General features: G+C 50.6%; 3 protein-coding genes across 8 annotated transcripts in view; all 3 read left to right on the top strand.

The window, feature by feature from the left end:
* The first annotated feature begins 3,168 nt into the window (after positions 1 to 3,168).
* Positions 3,169 to 15,186, top strand: exoc3l4 (exocyst complex component 3-like 4). Of its 3 annotated transcripts, none has more exons than XM_061843724.1 (14): positions 3,169 to 3,447; positions 3,970 to 4,142; positions 4,864 to 5,067; positions 5,854 to 6,241; positions 7,089 to 7,325; positions 8,021 to 8,138; positions 9,107 to 9,235; positions 9,306 to 9,406; positions 9,751 to 9,852; positions 10,393 to 10,519; positions 11,736 to 11,858; positions 11,934 to 12,149; positions 12,700 to 12,821; positions 13,932 to 15,186. In XM_061843724.1, exons 1-14 carry the CDS (start codon positions 3,371 to 3,373, stop codon positions 14,155 to 14,157), a joined length of 2,343 nt encoding a protein of 780 aa, XP_061699708.1. In that variant the 5' UTR covers positions 3,169 to 3,370; the 3' UTR covers positions 14,158 to 15,186. The 3 variants fall into 3 exon arrangements, with proteins under 3 accessions (XP_061699708.1, XP_061699707.1, XP_061699709.1); XM_061843723.1 differs by having other exon boundaries at positions 3,170 to 3,447; positions 3,937 to 4,142; positions 13,932 to 15,183; XM_061843725.1 differs by having other exon boundaries at positions 3,171 to 3,447; positions 3,937 to 4,142; positions 11,934 to 12,086; positions 13,932 to 15,180.
* A 551-nt stretch (positions 15,187 to 15,737) lies between these two features.
* On the top strand, positions 15,738 to 21,907 carry LOC133513196 (tumor necrosis factor alpha-induced protein 2-like). The gene is made up of 13 exons (XM_061843726.1): positions 15,738 to 16,033; positions 16,467 to 16,640; positions 16,715 to 17,069; positions 18,516 to 18,839; positions 19,005 to 19,116; positions 19,173 to 19,295; positions 19,625 to 19,719; positions 19,794 to 19,886; positions 19,958 to 20,084; positions 20,162 to 20,281; positions 20,357 to 20,512; positions 20,715 to 20,836; positions 21,564 to 21,907. Exons 1-13 carry the CDS (start codon positions 16,024 to 16,026, stop codon positions 21,703 to 21,705), a joined length of 1,953 nt encoding a protein of 650 aa, XP_061699710.1. The 5' UTR covers positions 15,738 to 16,023; the 3' UTR covers positions 21,706 to 21,907.
* Positions 21,908 to 22,169: 262 nt separating this feature from the next.
* asmt2 (acetylserotonin O-methyltransferase 2) overlaps positions 22,170 to 25,752 on the top strand; it is a 15,323-nt gene continuing 11,740 nt past the window's right edge. For 2 of the 4 annotated variants that reach the window (XR_009798391.1, XM_061843440.1), the window contains exon 1: positions 22,473 to 23,892. Coding sequence is in view for 3 of the 4 variants with exons in the window: in XM_061843440.1 (XP_061699424.1) it covers positions 23,785 to 23,892 (108 nt within the window). In the remaining variant the exon portion in view is untranslated. Of the gene's footprint in view, positions 23,893 to 24,059; positions 24,119 to 24,287; positions 24,824 to 25,752 lie in introns of all 4 variants that reach the window. The other 2 variants (XM_061843441.1, XM_061843442.1) reach the window with 2 other exon arrangements.

The following is a 25,752-nucleotide window of genomic DNA, read 5'->3' as shown; positions in this document are numbered from 1 at the left end:
ATTATTTGAGGTGGTCCTGCTACGCCTCGTCAATAGATTTGTGCCACTAGAATTTGTTGAACTAGCCAAACGTCGCATGGAGTTCAGGTTCCCAGCTAACTATTTGGGCTAATGTTAGCCCTGCTGACGGATCTAATGGCGCTGTAGCTACCGACACACAGAACGGAGCTTTGAGCTGCGGAGCCGCTGTCAGCGCAAGTAGCTCAAAGTCAGATGAAGCTAGCTAGCTAGCTAGCTAGCGATAATATGAAGCTTCGAGCTAATTCACTAAATAGAGTTGGTGTACTGCCTTTTGCAGCTTCTATAAACTTTAAGTAGTGAACAGTAAGAAGAAGACCATCATTTCAACGTTAGTCATGTAGCATGCGTCTCGCTAACGTGACCGAAGACAGAAAGCCCGTTTTCTCAGCTAATCTTCTTTCTTCTTGCCAATGTTGCTCTATTAGCCTCATTTTGGTGTTTCTCGGCTATTACCTGACCTCTGTTTATGTTTTGTGCCATTAGTATCTTAATTAGCCAAAGGCATGACCGTCATTTCAGCTAATGTTGCTATGCTAGCCAAGGGACGCGTTTTCCCGCTCTCAGCGTTGATCTCCGATTGCTCGTCACGGTGTCGTTGACTCGCTTGCCGACATGTAAACGAAGAGTCCATTTTGTGGTCGTTGTGCCGAATGAAGCGTTTTGCCGTCGAACACGTCTGCCGTCGTCGTGCCCTCGACGAGATGGATAACGAGATGCGGCATCCGGGCGAGCGTGACAAATAATAATCAAATAAATCGTAAATAATTTGGAGTGACAGCTCGCGTGTACCTGAGGGATGACCCAGCCCGGATATTTTAGTCATCGAGCTGTGGGGGCGACAAACACTTTCAAACGCACAAGTGAAATAATAACGCGCGTATGATATGAGTTTAAGACGCAGGCAGTGCGAGAGCACGACGCCGATGATTGCGATGAGGAGCAGGACAAAAAGGCTCGTGCGGCGACGACGACGCTTGTTATCCTCTCTCTCATCTTTTTCATTTCCCGTCTCGCTTGGCGCGGCGAGGGTCACTCCAGCGAGACCTCGTCTTTGTCGCCTCCTCGGCTCGTCTTCGCACTTCATCATTGCGATGATGACGGTGACGACGTCTTCTTCTACAGCAGAACGCCCAAAAATAACATTTCCGCCGCTGGAAATGAATGCAGGCTACGAATGCTTTTGTCCCCCCCGCCCCCAGTCCCAGTTGAAGTTTTTACTGTCAAACTAAACATAAAACAAGTTGATCATGATGCATATTTGAAACAACATGTTTCTTTTGATCGGTCTTTTTAGCTTCATGCTATCAAAGAATGTAAAAGACCGTCGACCTGCACCTGTTTTGCAGAGTCATGAGCTCTGAGATGGATATTTCAACACAAACAGTGGCAGGACAAATTTTGACAAATAATATAACAATATGTTCTTAACCCCTAATATGACTCGGTTTTACTGAGGCGTGAATGCCTCCATCTATCATTGAGAGCCCGAGTGGCCAAGGAGGGCACACCGGACAGAGCCGCGCAATCTCCATTGAATTGAGGCAAAAAATGTGGCAAATAGTTGTTATGTTCCTCTCTGATTACCCCGTATAAAGTACGAAATTAGAAAGTGCTAATTTTGTTGAATTAAATAAAAACATGATGATGATTTTCTTGTCGGGGCCTCATGCTGGACAGCCTTGGAGCCACCAAATGCTCAGGACCCCCCCATTTAACACCCCAACCGAAACTAAAATGCTTCTGATGTGCAAAATTCAATGACGAAAATGTCACGTAATACAATAATAATGCCTAACAAGACCTTACTTTGTGCTGCACCGGATTTGGTCATGCGTATGGCGCCCACTACTGGCGAAGAGGATTTACACAATCCCAGAGGTTTTTTTTTTTGTTTGTTTTTTTTTGGGGGGGGGGACCAAAATATGGAGGCTGGCATCGAGGGGGACGTTCCTTGGCCATGGTTCAATAGATTCTTGATGTCCTTGTGTATTCATACTTTTATACTGTTCCATAATTTATATGCATATTGTCAGCTTATCACATCCACATGTACTGTACATGTAGATATTTCCAGCAGGGTTCAATCCACTGAGGCTTAGTTTGGACAACAACAACAACAAAAAAATAGGAAAAGAGATTATGCAATATTTATTCTACATAGGACAAATATAGAAGTAAATAAAATAAAATAAATCCAGGTTTAGAATGCATTTAAAAAAAAAAAAAGACAATACCATGAAAATAATATATTTTAGAGTACTAGATTCTTGAGTAAGATAATTAACAATCCATCCATTTTCCTTGCCGCTTATCCACACGAGGGTCGCGGAGCCCAACCCAACTGTCAACGGGCAGGAGGCGGGGCACACCCTCAACTGGTCGCGGGCTGATCGTGCCACAAAGCGAATTAATAATACACATTTCAAATGTTCGCTTTGTACAGAAAATCTTTCGTATTTTCTTTGGATTTCATATCAAAACAGATTTTAAGATTTATTCATATGAATTTCTGCACAAACAAGGTATTTGAAAATATATTAATATAAGTAAAGAAACAAAATGTAAACAAGAACAGCGATAGGTCTATATTTTTTAAAAATTAAAAAGTAAATAGAAATAAACGATAAATATTTCCGTCTGTATTGTAATAAAAATTGCGTAATATAAAATACTGGTGTCTTGAGCTTGTCGAGTTCATTTGAATTATATATTGAATTATACTTGTGAGGATTCAAAAATGTACAATTGTAAAAGATATTTTTGCAAGCGAATATTCTTATTTTTAAGTGTCTTTCTGGGGGGGGGCGACCGATCGGTTTCGTTTGTGACGTCACCGCAGCCCTGCAGTGTGGCCGTAGCTCCCCCTGGTGGCCACCATCGACACGACACCCCGTCAACGACGCCTTGGCTGACTCGAGTGACGTTCAAGAGCAAAGTTGCTTTAGTGGTCCGCGAGACCTAACCCACTTGTGCCCTGAAAACAAGAATATGTTATTGTGTTTAACTGTATTTTGTAAATTAAATCTTTCTTTGAACAGAGTAAGGGCTTTTATTTGATGAACGAAGGATTCAAAGCTTGATGACCTTGAGATTTCCGAGGGTACCTGAGTGCAGCACAGCCACTTTCCTTTTACCTTCCAGGTGAGGGGAAAAAGTTATCAAATATCTCCAAAGGACAAAAATGGACGGATGTCAAAGTAACTTTGCAGTGATTTTTACACGGTAGACGTGTACGTAATAACGAACCGGAAGCACAAAGGTGATCTTTGTCACGCTCGGTGTGTTTTTTTCCCGTTGTCATTTTTTTCCCCCCTTTCCGTTTTCTTTGCAACCGTTTGGCCGATACGAAATGAAAGCGGCTGAAGACGAAAAGCAGCAAAGTGACTTTGACTTGAGCAGTTGGACCAGAGCCGAGCGGCCGAGCAGGTGAGCGGCCGAGCAGGCGAGCAGGCGAGCAGGCGACCACCTCCTTCCGCTGCACGCCAAGGTCGTTTCGTTCGGATCATTCGTTCCAAAAACAAAAACAAAAAAATGTGTTTTCGGCTATTTATCGCCACTTTATGACCGCCAAAGTCTCCTTTGAACGGGTTGTCATTACGCTGCCTTATGTCAACAGATTAATTTGCACTCGGAGAGCAAATGAGACATAAGCGTTATCTTATGAAATTAAGTCTGTATGTTGTGTTTATTTTTATGAATAGCGTCATTATTGTTCGCAGAGTGAGGTTGTTTTGTACCTTGAACTCCCAACAAAATTGTTGTTTGAGTATTTCTAGGAGAAAAGAAGCTTGATGACGCTGAAGGGGTACCCACTGGAAAAAAAAAAAACCCCAAATCGTTCAAACTCCGAAGTTCCCCCTGTAACCGTCTTCCTGAGATCCAGTTTTTGCTTTCGCTACTCAACTGTGCTTGCAGCTCACTGTTGGCGTTCTGCCCACATGCCCCAAGCAACGGTAGCAACCACCACGGCGCCGCCGCCGCCGCCAAAAAGACTTCGGGCGTCCTGGAGACTTTCCGGAATAGCATCCGACTGGTGGCTGAGAAAAGTCCCCTGACGCCCGGGTCCAGAGGCTCCAAGAACCAGTCGCCGTCGACGCGGTCCAAAGCGCCGCATTCTCCTGGTGAGTTCGGCGAGACGAAGTCACCACAGTTGCGTTTGCACAAGAACCCCGACTAGACTTTAGCTGGGGGGCTGAGGAGCGGTGATCCCCCCGCCCCAGTTTGCCAATCCAGAGGCACCGTTCTTGATGTTCGCGTCAACCAGGACAGCCCCGGCACATCCGCATCCTTTAAGATCTCCACCGAGGAGCTTTTTAACCACTTGGTTGACCTCAAGGCTGGAGACAGGAGAGGTCTGCCGGCTCGGACCCGGATCTCGCCCCGCCGGGCGGCGACGGGTCGGTCGGCAGCTCCACCGCCTTTCCGCCCGGGCGGCCGCAAGTCCGACGACGCGAAGCGCAAAATCCACCGTGGAACTCGTCCTTCTGGACAGTCCATTTATTTCTTTTTGGTCCCGCTCGGCAGTGAGCGCAACCAATAATGGAGGACGCGTATCCATTTCATTCCGGAACAGATTTACTGGGTCACGGTGGAGTTGCGGCTTCTTAGCATTCCAACTGATAGTCAGTCCGTCAGTCGCATGGAACAAAGATTCAAAGACAAAAGACAAGGCAACAATTGTAAACGTGATGAGAAATGTCAATAGTTCCAACATGAAGAACGCCACTCGGGTTTCGATTGAGATGGCCGCGCCCCTCCAGGTCTTGCCGTCATTGCCCACGAATTGCTGTCCGCCGTGGAGCTAGCGTTATTTTTCTCTTTCCGTCTTCTTCGTCCCCTCAGAAGCCAACAAGGCTCGAGTGGACTCGCTCCAGAAAAAAAGGGCGTCCGTTCGGCGCGGCCTGAGATTCAGCTCCAAAAAGGACAAAGCGCAGGACGCCGTCGTCGCCGTCCGGGATGACGGAGAGGACGTGGAGGAAGACGACCGGCGGGAGGAGACGGCGGAAACGTACACGCCGCCGGGACTGCCGCTCGTGCCTCTGTCGGGTGAGATGTGCCGCGCGACGCCGCGTTCGAGTCCGGCGGGAAATGGCGTCCCGGAAGGATCGCGAGGAGGTCAAGAGGTCACTGTTGAACGCCGTGAACGGAACGGCTGCCGTTTCCTGACACGAAAACCTTTTTTTCCTGTCCTGTCCTGTCGGGTGGCCTTCCGCGCGACACCCCCGTCCGTCCCGCGTGTGTTTTGAAAACATTTGTCCCGATTGCCGTCTTCAAAAATGTGCCGGTGTTGACCTCCGCCAGGGAGCGCCGGCTTCCGTCGATGTGTTTCAACTTGCTCGGCGGCCACTTTTGAAGGTTATCGCGTCGGCCTGCGTTGAATGTCTGCTCCCTCCAAAGTTGCGGCAGTGCCAAATCCAGATGACGAACTTCAAATCCAAGCAACACTTAAAAGAGTACAAAAGTTTGTGTCTAATGTGTTGGGATTGGTTCAGAAAAAGCAGATTAGATCAGCAAATCTGGATCAGATCTTTTCTTTGACACGACAGCATGCGATCCCGCAAACATGTTTTTCACATCTGCTGGAACTTTTGGTGGCCCGGCGTGCACACTCGGTGCACTTTTGGTTCAAAGCAGAATCTGGAAGGTTTTTGGAAGGTTCGAACCCCGAAAGATCGCTTCCAATTCCTCGGTGGAGCTAAGAGGAGTTGTCGTCGGTGCCGACGCGGTTGGTTCAACAGGACTGATGGCGCTGATCTAGTTCTACGCAACCAGCAACCGCGACGGCCTTCGTTCAGCTCCTTGCGGGAGGTAACCGGCCGGTGTCCTTTGCAGTGATGGAGATCAACAAGCTGATCCAGATGGAGGTCCTGGAGGAGGCGCACCTCCACCTTCTGGCTCTGCGGGCGGAGTTCCAGCGGGAGCGTCTGCGCCTCGCCCAGGCGGACTCGCCCGTGGAGCTGGCCATGAAGGAGAAGGACCTGAGTCTCCTCTACGCCGACCTGCGCCTGAAGGTGGTCTCCGTCGTGCGCACCTCCGTCTCTTTGCCCGCCAGGAACGAGGGCCTCCTGGTCCACGTGGCCCGCATCGTCCGGGAGGAGGACAAGCGGGCCGGGGAACCCGGCGGTCTCCGGGGGAGCTGGATGGACGCGTGGAGGGAGGCGGTGGACTGGGGCGCCCGGGACAGGGTGGAGGGCGTCCACCTGGAGCCGAGCGACCGCAGGTAGGCGGGACGTCGGTCGCGAGTCACCAGTTAGAAGGGGGGGCGGAACGGATAACGAGACCGAGAACACGTCGGTCCAAACTTGGTCATGGAGCAAATTTGCCCCTTTGGCAGCCGATCTGATGCTAATGAGCAGTCGGTCTCCCTTCTAATTGAACTACTCATTTTTAACGCCAACAAAACCCAAAACAAAGCGTCCAGAACCTTCTGATCTTGAGGCAACATAATGCCGCTCGCCTCCCGCAGGGGCCGAGTTCTTGTGGGCAAGACACTTTCCGGCCGTTTTCAGCACTTCAACTTGGTCAAGTCGGAATTCACAAAAATAACAAAGTCAGAACAATTGTATCCATTTATGGAAAAAAAAAAATTCAATTGAAAGCGTAAATATGGATAGTGGACCCTGGCAATTTGTGGCCAGTAGGAGCACAAATACTGAAAATCCGAGAAAAATCCTTCAGTAACCCATCGGCCGAACTGCTGAGAAGTCGTTTTGGTTGTTGGTGCCTCCAAAACGAAGAAATGGGGAAAAAAAATTGGAAAATGTTGACCAAAAAAAAAAGTTTAACTGGCGAGTCCGCCGGTGCGGAACTGCGAGGATTCGGGAGTCCACGTTATGCAAACGCATCATTTGGATGTTATTATTATGATTGTAGGTGTAAATATTCTTTTCCGGGGTTTTGTGTGTGTGTGAGTTTGTTGTGATCCGTGCGAGTGGCCAAGACCGGAGCGGCCGACCTTTCCGGCTGGCTCAAAGGAGTCTCGGCCCGAGCGGACCTTGCTTCTAACGTACCTCCGGCCGAAGACTGCAATTTGATTTGCTGTGGTTTTGATGTTGACCCGGTCCCAGTGACTCCTCGTGGCTGGCGGTCCACCTGGGCCTCCTGGGCAAGACCTTGTCGGAGGACCTGGAGAAGGTGAAGAAGGTGCTGCGCCGGTCCTACCCGCCCAGCTTCCGGGTCTTCGCCGTCTACGTCCGCAGCTACCACGCCGCCGTCGGGGGGCACCTGCGTGCGCTGGAGGGCCGCGCCACGCGGCTCAGGGACCTCTTTGCCCTGCTGGACTGGATCGTACACCGCTACCGGGGGTGAGCGGACGCGCCGTCGCGTGCTGAAGTCTCGGTGGCAAATTTTTGCCCGTATTTCATCACTTTACCGCCATTTCGTGACGCCGTGAAACGATGTTGAGGTGAAGTTGGAAGCGATTTAGACAAAAGTAGTGCTCTGCCGGCATCCTGTGGCGTTCGAAGCCCTTTTGGGACGGGCCTGATTTTGGCTCTCGGCGGCAGGGTTCGGTCCCTCACCCTCGGTCTAGTCAGAATAACATCCAAATCAGAATCTCCTTAAAACCTTCCCAGTCAATTACAGGCGAATAATTGAGTGTTCATGTATGTATTATTACATATGAATACATGTTTCATGATTTCCACTGCACTGGCTAGCGACAGGACCAAAATGGCTTTTTATCCAACGTTGTAGACAAACGCCATTGGATTTTAAATCCAGCGTGATCAGACCGTAGAAAATTCCGCTGCGTTCAAGTGACATCAAACGTTTGTAAATGTCTAAAAGAAGCCGAGTGGGAAATTCCTGGAACGGGAGCAGGAATGTGGCCGACCTCTCCAGACAAACTGGAACCGGATTGATGGCACTCCCGGGCTCGAGCTCCAAGTCCGCTCGGGAGGCGGCTGGGCAAAAAAAAACGATCTGGTCCCAGAACTTGTCCGACGCGTCTTCCGACATCTGGTCAATCGGTCTTGACGGCCAATTATGTGCTCATCAGCGAGAGGATCATGGGAAGTCCCGCCCTGGAGCCCGACATGAGCGAGGCCGACGCCGACCTGCGCCTGGACGACGACTTCCTGCGGAGGCTCCGGGCCAAGTTCTGCCATACCGTCGAGGTGACCGAGCGATCGAATCCATCCAAATAATCCACAAAACCTTCGCTAACGATATCGAGCGGGCGGCTCGGCGACCGCGAGTAAAAAAAAAAAAAAAAAAAATGATTGCGGTTGAGTGGCGACGGGAAACGTTACTCACGCGCGTTCTCGTCGCTAGCTTACGGTTAGCGAGCGTCGGGACTAGCGTTGTGCTATTGGCGATACGGCACACCCGTTTGAAAATAGATCCGGTTGCAAATGTGTCCTTGCATTAGAAAAGGGTTTTTTTGTTTCGCGTTGAATGTTGCAAAAGCGTGTGAGCAAGCCAGAATCCGGTGCTACCTTGACTTGCGATGAAAATTCCGGTGAGGGACCGCCTCCTCTTTGGAAAAAATATCGTCTGCTCGCGAAGGGAAAATTGGGACCGTCGTAGCATCCCATTGACTGGGATGGACGTCAATCTTTACCCATGATGCTTTTGGTTTCCCTCGGACACTCGACTGCCACCAAATCACGTCACGTCGCGAGCGCGCGTTGGACAAGTCCAACTTTTTTTCCCATTTGTGTCTTTTCTGCAAGTTTATTGATCTTTCTTCACTTTTGGCCCACAAGAAACTTTTTGGCGAGTCCGTTCGTACGTCCGTCTGTTTTCTCGGGGCTGTCAAACGTTTGCCCTGCGATTGCCTCTCGCTTTTCTTCAAATACTCGCCATCTTTTTTTTTTTTTTTTTTTTTGGGTCATATTTTTGACATGATGTACTTTTCTTACTTTGGTGTCGGAACGGGTGAGGCTACTTTGGAAAAATTCCCGTTCCGGAAGGAATTAATTTCGTGATCAGAGGTACCACTGATATACAAACACAAACGTCCCGGTCCGGTCCGCTTGTGATGGAACCGGGGCGGGTCAGCGTGGCCCCGCGATGTGAAACGCGTTTTCCGGCGCTGCCGCTTTTGAAGATTTTTTATTTATTTTTTTCGCAACTGTCCCAGGAGGACCTCAGAGCATGTCTGGACCGCCTCCTGGCGCTGGAGAACGAGGAGATGTGGAGCGTGGAGAAGCGGCCCGAAACGGACGACGACGGCCTCTTGGCGTCCGACTTGCACGTGGACATCTGCACGGTCAGACGTGGCGTCCTGCCGTCAAGTTAGCGGACGGCCGCGGCATCGAACTCGTGTGCTGTGTGGACAGAAAGTGGGAGGAAACGCGACCAACGCTGCGCACGTCGACGGCGAGCTGCAACGAGACGTGATCGCGTCGTGCCTGAGGGCGCTGAAGGATTTCCCCGAGAGGTTCGGTTCTTCCCTCGCTTTTGCCGCCCATCTGAACATAAAATCCATAAAGTCCAATTGCATTTTCCCACGATTTGGCGAAGACCACAAATTTGCATTTCGTCCGGCATCATGTTGGATTTCAAATTTCGTGCCAACGAGCCCTTTAGTGCGTCATAAATTTTCTCCGTTATATTTTGATTTGTGCAAAAGTTTTTGTGGCAAACTCCCGTCTGGCCATTGAGCGCTATCAACGTAACCCTACCAAAGAGTCAAAAGTGCTTTGTAAAAAGGTCACATGATAAGATGAATCCAGTTTTCCTGCCACTTCTCGTGTGTCAGTTGATGGAAATGCCGCCGTGCAGGTTCGACGCCGAGTTCCGACGCCGCTGCTCGTCCGGGCGAGCCGACGATCCGCTGTGGAGCGAGTACCGCGTCGCCTACATCAACTCCTTCAGTGCCTTACGGTACGTCACGACGCGTCACGACGCGTCACGACGCGTCACGACACGTCACGACACGACACGTCACGACACGACACGTCACGACACGACACGACACGACACTCCAGTTTCCTCTGACGTCCCGAAAACTTGCATCAATTGAAGGCTCCAAATTGCCCCGAGTTGCGAATGGTTGTCCGTCTCCACGTGCCCTGCGATTGGCTGGCGACCAGTTGAGGGCGTACCGCACCTCTCGCCCCGTGACAGGCACTCTTGCGACCCTGGTGAGGATCAGCGGCTCGGATAACGGGTGGATGAGGTTGACGCTTGTGTGTGGATTTATGTTTTTACGTATTCCTTTTGAGGTTTGTCTTTTTCTCTGGATTTTTGTGAACAAATGAGCCCAATGCGCCTTTTCTCGGAGTGGGTTTTGGACTTGACCCGGTTTCTTTCTTGAGGAGGGTCGCCCTTTGGCAGGGGCTTTGCCCCTCCCGCGCATCCTGCCGCTGGTAAGCTAAACCGTTAGCCGACGAAAGTAACGTCTGTCGGCGTTTCCTCCGCCAGCGCCCACACGGAGGAGTCGTACCGGCGCCACAGCCCCGACGCGGCGGCGGCGCTGGACCAGGCGGCGTCTCGGCTGATCCGCGGGCTCCGCGACGGCCTGCGGGAGCGATTCCTGGACGACGTCAAGGTGCGCTAGTAGCGTTTGACACCATTTCATTGCTGATACTTGAACTTTTTGTGCTCTATTCTATATTAGCAATATCCTTTGATTTGGTGCAATCATTTAATTTATTGTTTTTTCTCCTCCCCGGGGATGTCAAGATGATACTAATTCATTTTATTTCAAATCCTTTTGATTATTTTTACACATATTTACATTTTATATTTGTACTTTTGTATTTTTCATTAAATGATCATTTTAGTTTTTTCATTGTTTTTGTTTTTTTTTTTTGCTGGTTTTTTTTACAATTTTATTATGTTGTACTTGAGTTCAAGCAGGAGCCCAATTTTGTATTTTTGTATTTGAATTGAGATGTTTTCATTTGAACGGCAATTTAGTTTTGTTGTATTTCTTGTCAAATCTCTCCAATTGACTGTTTTATTTTTTAGAATTAGTTTTTTTTTTTTTCAGGAAGGACATCAAAGCCCAATCCATCCCTCCATTTTCCAAACCATTTATCATCCCATTTTTCAGTGTTTATTATTTTTATTTATTTATTTAAAACGTGGATTTTTAGTATATTTATCTTTTTGTTTTGTTTTTTGGTTATTGTATTTTGCTTTTGAAATCAGGTCAGGTCGAAGCGCCATCTCAATTTGTCCGAGTGGCACATTATTATTATTATTATTATTTTTAGGGTAACTCCCAGTTGGGCTTGACTCGCGTGACCGCACATGATCTACGGACGAAAAGGGGAAAAAAAAAAAAAAAAGCAGAAGCGCGGCTGTCACAATTTGCGGGTGGGGCAAAAGTGGAAGTCCCGCCAAAAGAAAAGCGGTGGTGTGATGAGGATTTCCCAACGTGCGACTTCCCCCTTTGAGCTCGCTTGTTTTTGTCCGGCCAAATCAGGAGTTGACGACATTTTGTTTGCCAAAGAAAATTCTCCCGCAATTCTGTCGTCTTCAACCGTCCGACCCACGCGCGCTTTCATAAGTGTTCAAAGAATTGACATTTTTCAACGATATGCCCAGCGGAACCTCGATTTAATGGGGGGGGTTGTTCCCTAAATCCCGTCGGCCGTCACATTGAAGCACTCACACAGTCCAATGGAAATATGTTGCAAATTGATTTTCAAAACGTTTGAACGGTTCGACTCGCTGCTAATTTTCTGCCCTGTAAATCGCGGGGCTGGGGGGGGGGGGGGTTTGCCCCCACCTTGACTGTTTTTGTTTTTGTTTTGCAGCCGTACCTGCGGCGGATGATGACGAGAAAGTGGCTGACGAACGACGACGACTTCAACGGCCTCGTCGCACGCGCCGAACTGCTGGCGCTGCACTGCGAGGCCACGCGACCGCCGCACGGCCGGGTGACCCCCCCCGCGACCCTCGGGCCGACGGCGCCGCTTCTTCGCTCGTGACGGGCGACTTGACGTTTCTGGCAGGAGGTGGCGAGCCGGGCGCACTGCCAAGTGATGAAGGAGTACGTGGGCCAGCTGATGAAGAACAAGTACTCGTGCAAGAACCGCAAGCACCCGAAGGCGGCCGCCAAGATCCGAGCGCAGTGCTCCCAGCTCGCCGACGTCTTCCGGCGCATGGTAGCGGCTGGAAACACAACACGCGCGCAATGTGAACGACAAAGAGAGCAAATGGACAAAAATGTACAAAGTCCAACAAGCTACAAGTGGGAATTCGTTTTTTTGTAAACGAGGCACCAACAAAGTCAACTTTTCAGAGGCACATAAAAAAAAAAAAAAAAAAAAAAACCACAAATTTTGCCATTCTGCGTCTTTTCCGAACCTTCGAAGAACTTCACCGACTTGTTTTCGTAAAGGATCATTGCGAACCACAAATCAGTCAAACCTTTTTGTAAATAACAAAGACTATGAAATGATGGCATGAACCCAAACCAAACCAAACCTCAGGCGCTACTAGCGTCCGGGTGTTTTCATTTGCAATTTTGCGCCTTCAACAACCGACGTACGCGTTTTTCCAAACGTGACTCACTGCCGACCTTCCCGGCTAACTCGCCCGTTTGACGGCTCGAGCCGTCAATGGCGTTGAACGTGTCCGGGACCATTTAGTGCATTTCGTAACGTACCCTGTGGCACGTGCGCCTTCGTGAACGGAAAACGCATTTGACGGTTTTCAACAAAACTTTGCGTTTTCTTCAACGTCAAAGACCATTTTGGATGTTGTCGCCCGGGTCAGGGTTCACGGGAGGACTGGCTGGACCCGGTCGGAGACCGCCTGAGCGACATCGTGGGCCAGAAGAACAAAAACCGCATCAAGGAGCACCTCCAGCCGCTGCTGGAACAATACCCCGACTTCAGGTAACGCCTCCGTCTTACAGCACTTCCTTCTTTTCCTTTCGGCTTGTCCCGTTAGGGGTCGCCGTCTTACAGCACAAAAAAAAAAAAGTCATCAAATACAACCAGCCGTAGAGTTTCCTGAGCCGCTTATCCTCACGAGGCTCGCGGGAGCGCCAGAGCCTATCCCGGCTCTCTTCGGGCAGGAGGCAGTGCACGCCCTCAACCGGTCGCAGGGCACGTGGAGATAAATGAGCGGTCGCGGTGTTTCGACTCAACTTAATTGAAGGCAAGCGCATTGAATAGAAATCAAACATTGAATTTGTTTGGAATGATACAAGGCAAAATGAAATGTGGACGAAAAGTAAAATCAAAGTGGGATATTTTAATGATCCGTCAAATGAATCCCAAATCAAGCCGAGAAAGTTGCATTTTTGTCATTAAAAAGTCAAACGCTGTCACTAAATTGGCTTGTCCTGAAATTATATTTTGTGGTTAATCCATTCAAATATTTCAATTCAATATTATGGTGAAGTAAAACAAAATGTAAATGAAGGATGACATTTTATGGCGAAAGGGAAATTGGCTTTTACGTTCCAATCCATATCACGAGCACGAAAAGAAAAGGTCAAATGCTAAAAGTGAAGGCGTGGGACGTTGTACTTCCCTCCAGTTCGAACGTGAAACGGGAAAACCCGTGTCGACGCCTTCGAAAGAAAAAGCAGAAAGCCGACTCGGGGCGACGTGGCCGCGGCGCCGCCGCTTCAAATCGGCCCGCTTTAATTTCCGTCCGTCGGCGACCTTTGCCCTCCCTCCGTTTGCGCACGGGACAAGAAACAAAAAATAATTACGAAAAAGAACACGAGAAGCACGTCAGCGACGAGTCAAGTCTCGTTTTTTTTTTTTTTGTTTTGTTTTTTTGATGTTCGCCCGTTCAGACGAAATGGAACTCATCGGAAGGGTCGTCGGGAAAATCCACGCGAAAATCGTGTAAAAAGAAGTTGCGCGTTTGGCGAGGCTGCAGTGGCGTGAGCGTTCACGATTGGCTGCGGTGGAATAACAGGAAGTGCTCGCAACATCTGGATGTTATTTCCAAAATATGTGGAGGAAAAAGGCGTGTCTGCTCGTCCACAGCGCCCGGCACCTGGCGGCCTTGCTGGCGTTCCGCGGCCCGACGCGAGGCGGCGAGCGCCGCCGCATCCTGCGCACGCTCGAGCGGCTGAGGAAGGCGGCGGCGGCGAGCGACGACCGAGACGGCCGCCAAAGGTCGTTGTTCGGCGGCACGGAGGCCGCCGCCCCCGGCGGCTGCCTGTCCGACGTCTCCGTCTTCTGCGCGAGCTTCGTCTTCCCCGGCGAGTAGTCGAGGTCGCGCAGGGAAGGAGAACGTCGTGGGAGGACGTCTGGTGCCTTTCATTTCTGATCACCCGCAAACTTTAATTTCAATTCAACTTGATTTTGTCCAACATCTATTGAAAAAGAGCTCACCTGAATTCTTATCTCAATTCTGGAAATGGCGTTATTTCGTTTTCCTGATCAATATAGCTCCGACGTATGCGCGTGTTATGTTTTTCTTCATCCTGGATGGATTTTCTTTGCCGCTTATCCTCACGCTGGAGCCCATCCCAGCTGTGGAGGCGGGCTACGCCCTGAACTGGTCGCCGGCCAGTCGCAGGGCGCAGTCTCATTTGCAATCGCACCTTGGGGCAATTGAGAGCGTTTTTGGGATGTGGGAGGAAGGCGGAGTGCCCGGCCTCTTTCGACTTTTCGCAGCGGGCTCGCTCCAAAGTTTGAGTTGGCCCGACAAAACCTCAAAACGCTAAAGGTTAGCGACGCGGAGCCCACAAGGTTATGTCATGATGAAGAAATATCATGATAAGGTTGAACCCAAACAAGTCGGTTGTGTTGCTCCGACGCGCTCCTTCCTCCCCACTTTCTGATTGGACAGTCGATGATGATGATGATGATGATGCAAGCACCGATGACGTCACCGGCAATTGTGATGCGCCAGCTCACCTTGACGAGACTTTTCCCTTGTCACCGTTTCAGTTCTTTGGGTCTTCAGTCTGGACGTGGACATTTTTTTTTTTTTTTTTTTTGGGTGGTGACGTCCAACGCGATCTCAACCCCAGAACCGAAAAAAGCGAGCGGAAATGGTTCGTCCCGGAGGCCGCCATCTCTAAACTGGGAAAAACTTCACCTAACTTGAACGTTGACTTGTGCCATTTGGCGTTGGTCCTTTACGCCCCTCCCACCCCTGACCCCGATTTTGTCTTGATCAATCAAACGGGTCAGTGGGGGCCCCCAATTTTCCAGGAGTCATCAGGGGTCCAAAACGGTCCTTGAGAGGTCCTTTTTCATGCTTCTGGTCAGGAGAGGCCGCACCGTGAATGGGGCGGGGGGGGGGGGGGGCTGAATATTATTATTATTATTATTATTGTTGTTTTTAATGGTTCCCGCCTTTCAATGGTGCAGAGGCGAGCGATTGTGGGGTGCCGGTGACGTCCAGGACCCCAAGACGCAAACGTGCAAATGAACGTCAGCGTCGCCGCTCGTCGTCTGTTTGGCACGATAATCACGTGACTTCCTGTCAAAGCCTTGCAGACTTTGCGGTGGCGATGGCGCAACACACCGGCAAGAAATGTTTTCGCTTTCCATTCCGGGCCTCGGCGTGTGTTCGAAGCTCCCGAATGACAACTGAGGGGCGGGGGTGCATTTACTGCAATGATTGTGGACTTCCTGTTCGGGAAGGGGCACGTTGCCATGGGAACGCAGGCGTCGTCCAGCTTTGCCGAGGCCTTTCTCCAAATTTGGGGAATTTCCACACTGAAATGGAAGCGAACGATCTCATCAAATCGCTTGGGTGGGGGTGGGGGTGGGGGGGGGGGGTCGACATAGTTGAGGTTTCACAAACGGACTCCCGGTGGATCAGCTGCTAAAGCGTTGGCCTCGCACTTCTGAGGACTTGGGTTCGATCCCGGACCCGCCCCCGCCCGCGTGGCGTTTACACGTTCTCCCCTTCCGAACCGCACGAGTGGACAGGTATGCAATAAGCGAACATGTGGAACATGTGGACCGGGAACCGAGCGGACGCCGGCCGCGGCCTGCAGGCGGCGCCTGTTGCGCAGATGCGGAATCTCCCTCGGACGAAGGACGTGGAGGGGGCGGGGGGAGGCTGCTCCTTAAATAGCCCCCGCGGGTGGCCACTTTCAAGACAAGAGGAGCGGCGATGCGATCAGGTCAGACTCACGCACACAAGTTCGCGCGAGAGGTTTTCACGGGGTCCTTCGCGTCGCGTCGCGTCGCGTCCAGGAAAAGTCAAGTTCGAAAGTCACTCTTTGAAACTTGTCATGTCGGAGTTACGTCATAAAAGTGTTTTTCCTTTTATTCATTCATGTTTGTCGTTGCGCTTGAGTTTTGTGTTTCGAGGCTTTATGTAAAAAAAAAAAAAAAACCGGAAGAAAACAACTTGAACCCCGCTGCTTACGACATCTTGTTTTGAAAATGTGCAGGAAGTGACTAAGTTTCTTTCTCAAAAACACATTTGGTGTGCAAAAAACGGGACGCGGACAAGTCACTTTATTCGGGACGTTTTGTCCCCCCGTGCGCGACGGTTTTTGGGAGAAAATCACGCGAAATGTCCAAATGTTGTCCTGTGGTGTGATTGGTCAGAGTCCACGCAGAAAGAGGGTGGCTTCAAGTGGTCAACCCTCACGGGGAAGCTCCCGGGGGGGCACAAGCCGATGCTCAAGTTGCCCAAGATTTGGGTCCCCAAGGCGGCCGAAGTCAGGCGCAACAGCGCCCCCGCCCCCGCGGAGCCCCGAGAAGTCGAGCCCGCAGTTGCACGTGAGTTTTGCGCAAGAGCGACCGCCCCCCCGTTTTGAAAGCCGACCCCTGACCCGAGCCGCATTGCGCTTCAGCCGCCTCGGCGCCCCCTGCGCCCCTCGGACCTCCTCGGCCGCCCGCGCCGCTGACCTTCGAGCAACACCTTGCGGCGCTGCACCTGAGCGAGGCGGGCCGCCTGCTGCTGGCCAGAGAGGAGCGCCTATTCGCGGGCGGGGGGCTCCGGCCCCCGGAGGTCGTGGACGCGGACGCGCTGGAGGCCGACCGCCGGGCCTTGGAGGACGAGGTGCTGCGGACGCTCAGGACCTCGCTGGACGCGGACGCGGACGCGCAGGTCCTGAGGTCGGCGGTGAGCTTCGTGGAGCTGGAGGAGGAGCAGGACCAGATATGGGAGCGGCGGCGGGGGGGAACGCTGCCCTCCTGGAGGCTCAGGTAGGGGGGGGGGGGGGGGGAAGGCCTTCAGCCGATGGCTTTCTCGCGTTCTATTTGAAGGAACTTAGAGATCCGGTATATATGCCGCTCTTTTTGGGCCCTTTGAGTCGGAATTTGAAGGTGGAGATGGATTTTTCTTAGTTGTCAAAAATCTAATCATAATTTTGTTTTCTAATTTGAGAATTTTTATATCCTGACATTGTATGTTTTACACCAAAAACTCTGACAAATTAAAAATTCATATATATCAGAGGTACAGCTCGTCATATTTTTGCACCATTTGATTTTTTTTATTTTTATCTCAGTACAAGATGAATTTTATTTTTGAGGGCGTATAAAATGTGTTGAAAATTTGGTGGTTACAAACAAATTGTTCTGAATCAAAACTCAAATGTCACATAGATGTGATTTTTGTGCCGTCGTTTGAATTTGAAATCAAATGTGTGGGTTTTTTTTTTTTTTTTGTGATTGAAAAGTAACTCCTCATTTTGAAGTTCTTGTACTGATACCTGAGAAGAGGCGAACGTGCGAAGAACCTCACGAAATCGGATGTGGTCTCGAGGAAGTGCACCAACTGATTTCACAATCTTCAAAGAACATACACTCAAAGTTGAGAAAATATGACACTTTCTGAATACATTTGAAGTACTTTGAAATCGAGACTTACTTTTCAATCACCCTGTAAAGAGAATAAGAAAGATTTATTTTCCAAAGGTGCTCGTGACATGAACATGTCAAATTCGTAAGTACGGCGAGCTCCTGCCCACTCGCATATTTGCGGATTTTGCTCCGTTTCGATTTTGTTGTTTTAGTTTTCCCATAATGTACCGTATTTTCATAGCACTTCCAAGTCTTAAATTTTATCCTAAATACACGGCGCACCTTATAATGTGCACCAAGTTGCAAAATCTGTCAACCTTGTTGCAACACGGCTCCCGTGAAGTACGGTACAAGCTAGCGCTGCTAGCGTGCATGACAGCTAGCATATGATGGCGCTCACGAGGCAGGCAGTGAGGAACAATTGCAATTTTACGTTTGTCTTCTTCTGCTGACAAATGTAAAATTGCAACTGTTCCCCACTGGGCTCGCGAGCCCCACCTTGTGCTAGCGTCCATCCATGCATGCTAACACACGCTAGTTTGCTATCTATGAAAGCAGCACGTTTGTTTGGTTGTCACCCCAAAGATATTCTGTGCACACGTAAGGCGCGCTTCTCCATTTTGGAGAGAACGCGAGACTTTTGGGTGCATCTTACGGCTCGTAGAGCCTCGGTTATCCACGGATTTTCGGGATTGGCAGCGGGGTTCCGTTCCTTCCTGACGGAACCCCGTATTGAATAAATACCAGTTGGTGTGTTGGATACTTTTTCCCAGCGTCACTTCCCATTTTTGCCGACGACTTACCGATTTGCGATCTCCCGGGTCGTGACGTACGATTGTGGCTCAGGTGCTGGAGGCAAGCGCACGACGCCACGTTGCAAAGCCTGGTGGAGGAGCGTATGGAGGCCCCCCCGACGCCCGCCGCCCTGCGCCCGGGCCACTCGTCCATCCAGGCCGACGTGCACAGCATGGGCCGGCGGCTCCGGCGCGACCTGCTGCTGGTGCTGGAGCGCGTGGAGACGTGCTACCCCGCCCACCTGCGCATCTGCCGGCAGTACGCCGCCTGGTACCACCGCTGCGTCGGCGCCAAGCTGGCGAAGTTGGCGGACTTCGGACTGGACGACCAGGACTGCACCTTCCTGCTGCGCTGGGTCAACGACTTCTACCCGCGGTGGGTCTTTCGTCCGGCATCTCCGGAACGCTTCGGAGCATTTCCGAAATTCCGCAATTCCAAACCGTCTATCCCGGTGATAGACCCACCCCAAATACTGCAGTACACACAAATTTGGATTGGGAGTATTTTCTCCTCTTGAAAAAACATTCGTCCTCGCATCAGATTGCTTCAAGAACTGGAGGCAGCAGGTGAGCTGGACACCCGAGCGCTGGACTGCCTCCTGCCCAAAGATCTGCTGGCCCCTTTGGAGGAGCAGTACCTCAGCAAACAGCAGGTAGGTCGGACCCCCCCCGCCCCAGATGCCCTCGGTAACTCCGCCGTCTCCCTCAGGGCGAGCTGAGCACGTACCTGGGGCGCATCTTGGACGAGGCCCGGGAGACGTGGACCGAAGGGGGGCTGCCGCCCAGCGAGGACGGCTGCTTCGCCAGTCCCCTGGCCTACGACATCATTCAGGTGCGCCCCGGACATTTGAGGGCGGGGCCGTTCTGCCAGGCTTTCAGCCCCCGGAAACCTTCGGGAACGTCGGTCTTTCTCCTCCTTCGGTTTTCTGATCATGCCACACTTCCACGTCGGAATCTTGACGCGTGTTAAGATTCTCGTAGCACACAAAACGTTTTGAGTTCTTCACCTGTGGGATCTTTAGCAGTTTTTGTGCGTCCCAGGCCTTCTGTTGGAAAGTGACCCTTTTTGGGCTTCTGCGTGAACCCCATTTGAAAGAGCCTCGTGTTGTTGTTGTTGTTGTTGACGAAACGAGATGAAATGGGGCCGTCCTCGGTTGGCAGATGGTGAACGGCATGGTGAGCGCGGCGGAGAAAGTGCTGGGCGACCTGCCGAAGGCTCGGACTTTGACGTGTCAGCTGCAAGACTTGCTGCGCAGGTATGCCGCCGTGAGTCATTGTTGGGGGCGGTCGCCACGGCGACGGTCGACATCACGGCTCCCACCCCCCGCAGGTTCGCGACTTTCCAGGCTGACGTCATCAAGCGCAACAAAGCGAACAGCGCGGCCTTCGTCAAAGCCAATCTCGGCTGCGTGGCGCAGTTCAGGTCCGCTTGAAAAATTCAGTCATTCATTTTGTCACCCATCGATTCATCCTTTCACACGTCCATTCACGCAGGGACTTCCTGGCGAGCAGGAGCCGACTGTTCCCGGAGGACGTTCGCCGAAACTGCCTGAGAACGTTGACGGACATGAAAGGAAGCGCACACGAGTACCTGCTGGGCCCCGTCCACAAGAACCTCAAGGTGACGTTTACTAGTGCGCTCGCCGTATTCCCCACGCCCGCCGTACTGACGGCCGACTTGCGCCGCGCTGAGCGCAGCCGCACTACCGAAAACTTTTCAGCCAAGAGTGGTTGAAGACGTCCACGCTCGACAAGCTGCAGCGCGGCCTGGAGGACGAGATGCTTCAGCTCGAAGGCCCGTCCAAGTCCTGTCGGCAGGTGCGATTCCGCGGGGCCGCCCCCGTGCCGTCGGGCCGGGCGTCTGATCGCCGCGGCGTTGCGCCTCCCTTCCAGGAGCTGACGGCTCGGCTGCACCGGGACGTTGCGGTGGAGTACGTGTACCGGCTTCTGAAGGCGGAGCTCAAGCTGAAGGACAAACTGCAGCAGCGGCAGGCCGCCGACAACGTGGAGCGCGACGCCGGCGCTTTGCGCGACTTCTTCGGCGGACACGTAGGAGTCCCTGCGAAAAGAATTTGACAAACATATATCTTTTTTTTTTTTTTTTTTTCCTATGAATCATCTGATTGCGCAACATCAGACTGTACAAGACTGACTCGGATCTCCGGGAATTTTTGTGGGAACTCCGGATTTCAAAGGGACGGGAAAATCCAATCCTGTCTAATGTTTGTTTTGCTGTCGTCCGGACCGGCAGGGCTCCGAGGAGGCCTGGCTTCACCAAGTTCTGATCATGATCGCCGAAGTCCTGAAGCTCCAGGACCTCCCTGCCATCCAGTTCCAAGTGGCCTCGCTGGGCACCGCGTTCCCTGACCTCAGGTGACCAGGAAGCGATGTCGCCTCTGACCGGACCCTCATCTCGGTGTAACGTGCGAAGAAAAACAAACAGACAAACACCTCACTTGCCGTTTTTGTTAGCACATTAGCCGCTGAAAGGTCTCAGTGCTGAACTGCGATAGACCGCAGTGCGACACTTTGTTAGCACGATTTTACCCCCTTGACAATACAATAATAATAATCATAATAATGAAAAAAACAAAAAAACAAAACCCATCTTGTTTGCAGTTAGCGTTTCACGTGTTAGCACAAGTTCACCCTCAGTGAGAATCTCATGAGACTTAAAGCTCTGTGCGCCTCGGAGAAGTTTAAAAATGTAAATACAATCTAAAAAAAAAACCCCAAAACTTTACATTATTAACACATTTTAGAGTAGTGTAGCATTTTTTTTTTTGGGTAGCCTGAGGCACACCTTTCCAATGATCAGCAACTTATTATTATCCTGTGAATTTAGATGATCTCAGAAAAGGAGAAGTCCTCGCTAACAACATTGGAGAGGAATCTGCGTTTTGTGTACATATGAAAGTCTTGCACCGCGTGGGATTTCTGATCAGAGGGGGGAAAAATTGAAACCGCCTTGGTGGGGATCATGTAAAATTCCGCCCCCAAAACATTCCAAAGCCCTTCGCCACGTGTACTAAATAAAATGGGATCAAGGCCGGGCCCACTAACTTTTTTCCCCCCTTCCTTCCTTCCTTCCTCGTTTCAGTGAGAAGCACGTGCTGTCTTTGCTCAAGCTGAAGAGCAACCTCACCAAGGAGGATAAAAACAACGTGAAGGCCGTCCTGTTGGAGATTCCCAAGGATTCCGCCCAATCGCAGGCCTTTTTCTCATTTGTGGCGGTCAAATAGCGAGAGTGCCGAGTGGCGGTCCTTCACCCACGCAATCTCCTACGCGTGTGCGTGCGTGCGTGCGTGATTTTTATTATTTCATGAACATTAAGGTCACTTTGTAGTTGTTGTTGTATAGGTTGAACATGTACTGTACATATATATATATATTTTTTTTTTTTAAATAGTGAATAATAAATACCAGACGCAAATGTGAACAACATTTCAGGTAGAAGTCTTTTTTTCGAGCATGTTTTTGTCAGGTTGCTTCGATTTTAAACATGCACGAACGACATTAGCGGGCTCGCACTTTTGGGTTCTGGGTTTTTACGGTAGTTTGGTTTTTAAAAGTGCCACTTCAGTGAATTGAATTTAGTTTCATTCTAACATGGGCAACCTTTGAGTTTGTTTTTTTTTTTTCACCAATATTTGTTATTTGTGAATGCTTTACACTCATATTCGTTTTTACCATTGCGACATTTGGGTGCATACGGCAAAGCGCTCTGATTTGGGCATTTTAGTTTTGACGCGGTTTTCCCAAAGGGGCTCTTCTAACCACTGACACCGACGCGGTTTCGACACGCAGGGCTGCTTTGGTCGTTTGCCACGGAACGCTCCGGAGCTCGCCGTCTGACTCACTGGCATCCAAAAGTGTCAAAAGAATTCCCGGAAATCATTTAGGCCACGAGTGGGAATCGAAGGCCGACCCGAGTGTTTTCAAGTTTGTTTTACCTTGTCCGTAAGCGACTGCGAGCTTTCCGGAATGTCCGTCCGCGTTTGTGTGCATCCCGGCAGGAAAAAGGGGCGCGCTCAGGATTAGCGAGGTTAGAGGTGCGCATTGTTTGGACGGACCGGGAGGAAAAGATGGTTCGGGTTCAGCGGGACGGGAAGCGGGAGAAGCGAGGCTGAACAAAGGCTCCGTTTCGGGACGGTGCTGATTTTGGTCAATTCAGTCAGTGGGGCAAATAACTGCGAAGACATCCTCAATTCCACCGACACGCCTCCCCATGAGGAAGCAGGATCTGGATTCGCTGAGGTCACCACCTCGGCGGCGAGGCCCCGGGGACGGATGAGATCCGTCCGCAGTTCATAAAGACTCCGGTGGACGCGGCTCTGCTAATTTGTGTGGACTTTGGGGACATTGCCTCTACATTGGTCTGACTGGGGTGGCGGTCCGGAAGGGGTTTCCAAACCACGGAGCGGTCCCCGCTCATCAGCCTCCCCGGGGAGGTCTGTTCAGGGGTGCCGGAGACGAGGGTCCGTCGGCAAGTCGAATCTCAGAGATTCAAGAGGACCGACGTGGTTTTCATCGTGGCCGGGCGACACTTGACCAGGTAGGTCTACACCGTGGGAGGGTCCACGGGGGTCCGCCCGACCAGTCCACAAGTGTTTTGTGGGCTTGGAGAAGGCGTTCGACCGTCTCCCTCGGGGAGTCCCATGTCATCAGAGTTTGGTCCGCATTGCCGGCAGTAAGTCGGACTCGTAAACGGGTGAGGGTTGGAGTCTGGCGTGGCTGCCCTTCGTCACCGGTTCTGTTCATGACTTTTATGGACAGAATTCCTTGGTCCAGTCAAGATGTTTTATGCGGTCTGCTTTGGTGACATCAGTATCGCGTCACTGCTTCAAGACGCTTGCAAGAAGCCTTGTGAAGTGGCCACCCCGACCCCCTTTTTGTCTTTTTCTTCGTCGGTATTGCATCTCGTTGTTGAGAACTTGTGTTACGGTCTGAAAGAACTGGAAAATTGCATCCATCCCTCCATTTTCAGAGCCGCTTCTCCTCACAAAGGTGGCGGGGAGTGCCTGGAGCCTATCCCAGCTGTCGACGGGCAGGAGGCGGGGCGCGCCCTGAACTGGTCGCCAGCCAATCAAGTGTTTGAATGAATCCAAAAAAAAAAAAGATATATCCAAGTACATAAACTCAGGTTTGTCTTAGCTTCAAAATTGAATTTTGATTGTGGATTACAATTATAAAAATAAGCATCGTTGTCGGAGCCGAAAAGCGAGCGCACACCCGCGGGAAGTGGAGAGTGGCGTACTGTCCACGTTGCAGCGCATGAAAAGCCTGAGGCCCTTTTGTGGGTAAAAGGATGAGCGCAAGGCATGCTGGGACGTCCTCGCTGTCCCACATTTCACCGAGAAGAACGAGACAAGCGAGACGTTCATAATCAAGACGGACACGCGCTCTTGTTTGTGTGCCGAATAAAAAAGGTACCATCCACTTTGACTTTAGCAGAAGTGTTATTGTGTTCTTTCAACGTATTAGTATTTTAAAAAGCAAACGATATTGAAAAAACAATCTGTAACCCCCCCCCCAGACACTCACGCACACAAAAAACAACCTGCAATATTTACATCTTTTTTACGTTTTTCAATAGATTGTGTCGTTTGAGAGTTGTATTGAAACACGAAACGAAGACAACAATCAGGTTTAGTGGTAAGTAAACTCACAGAAGAGGATGGGGATTAATCCCAAATAAAAAAAATAAAAAACATTATAATGGCAAAAAAAAAAAAAAAAAGTTTTTGTTTTTTGGGTCGCTTTTACTCGGGAAACGAACCTGCTTTCTTCTTCGAAATTAAATTCTGCTCATTTAAATTGCAAGAGCGGAAGACAGCGCTGCCCCTCGCAGCGGCCATTTGCGGAACTGCGCCCAGCCTCGCCGGTAACATCCATGAAGACGCAACAATCCGGATCCTACCTCGGGAGGAGGAATGGAAACAAGAAAAAAAGTACATTCGAATGGGATGCAAAACAATTCCGAGCCATTTTTGGAGGGCTGTTTGGCCAAATTGTGAAGCAATAAAAGAATTTGGAGGCCTTCATGATCCAAGTGAAGTCATTGAATGTCAAGGTCAACCGATAGCGCCACCCTCGCCGCGGCCACTTGTGGAACTGCTCCCCCCCAACGAGCTGAATAGTTTCGACAGCAGGGATGCACCCCACCTCCTCCGTCCCAACTCCAGCCCCCTCCCGCTTTCCAACAATCACGTGACAATCGCCTCCGCGGAGCCCTGATCCCGAGAATTGACTTGGTCTCCTTGATCGTGAGGAACGGAGATGGCCGAGCAACTGTCCCAGAGCGAGCTGGACTACCCGTTTAAACTGCTCGAGTACTTTGACAGCTTCATGGTGTCCAAGGTAAGCCTCTCGCCTTCATTTTATTCACCATTCTAAAATGCTGCACTTCTTGGGGCAAACTGAGGCCGGGATAGCGTAGTTGACCACAATCTGGGACAGTAAAGGTCACAAATTCAGTTTCAGTTTCTTTCAGTGCAACTGGTTTAAACGTCTGCCTCACAGTTCTGAGGACTGAGGTTCAAATAACGGTCCCACGGCTCCGGTTTCCCGCTGCCTCCCTAAAACATGCATTAACTGAAAACTCCGTATTGTCCGTGGGCGTTAATGGAAGCGTGAATGGCTGTTTGCCCTGCGATCGGATGGCAACCAGTTCAGGGTGCGTCTCGCCTCCTGCCCGATGACAGCTGGGATAAGCTACAGAGGTGGCGTCACCCTTGTGAGAATCAGCAGCGGAGAAAATGGATGGATGCATAAATGCAACGTTGAGGCTTTAATCTCCGCTCTAACGGTGTACCGTATTTGACTTGTTGATGTTCGATTGTTTGCTTTTTGGGCGTTGGATTTTCATCGCACCTTAAAACTGACGCTTCTGGTTTGAAGTCAATATTTGACTTTTGAGGCCAGCAAACACAAGTTCAAACAGCAATGTTGCAAATTAAGAATTTTACATAGTCAGGCACGATTTCAAAAGAGAATGTGTAAAATGCTAACATGCGAGCGTTTGACATACAGCAAGCAAGCTGAACACAAAAAGTGCAAAGACAAGAATTAGCTTTAACGGCCAAATATGGAACAAAACACAAGGAATTTTTCTCCGGCAGTCGGTGGCGCTCTGGTACGACATTCAGAACAAAGGACAAGAGGCGCTCAAATGATCGGCAACCGTTCCTAAGAAGAGTCCCAGATGTGCAAGATGCAGATTCGTTACAGATGATTAGAACGCGTCAAGGCCCCACATGATGTTAAACTTGTACAGAGGTTCGCAGTTC

The sequence above is a fragment of the Syngnathoides biaculeatus genome, chromosome 15 (genome assembly GCF_019802595.1).
Source record: "Syngnathoides biaculeatus isolate LvHL_M chromosome 15, ASM1980259v1, whole genome shotgun sequence".
In the NCBI taxonomy this organism is placed as follows: domain Eukaryota; kingdom Metazoa; phylum Chordata; class Actinopteri; order Syngnathiformes; family Syngnathidae; genus Syngnathoides; species Syngnathoides biaculeatus.
This window is presented reverse-complemented; position numbering and strand designations above follow the sequence as displayed.

Bases quoted from the DNA above. Each gene is read 5' to 3' on its own strand.
- exoc3l4 (XM_061843723.1), top strand. From the start codon at position 3,371: ATGAAAGCGGCTGAAGACGAAAAGCAGCAAAGTGACTTTGACTTGAGC. The intron at 3,448-3,936 runs GTGAGCGGCCGA...CTGTGCTTGCAG, and splicing joins AGAGCCGAGCGGCCGAGCAG to CTCACTGTTGGCGTTCTGCC. The intron at 12,150-12,699 runs GTACAAAGTCCA...CGCCCGGGTCAG, and splicing joins GAGAGCAAATGGACAAAAAT to GGTTCACGGGAGGACTGGCT.
- LOC133513196 (XM_061843726.1), top strand. The intron at 19,296-19,624 runs GTGCGCCCCGGA...CTCGGTTGGCAG, and splicing joins TGGCCTACGACATCATTCAG to ATGGTGAACGGCATGGTGAG. The intron at 20,837-21,563 runs GTGACCAGGAAG...TCCTCGTTTCAG, and splicing joins ACCGCGTTCCCTGACCTCAG to TGAGAAGCACGTGCTGTCTT.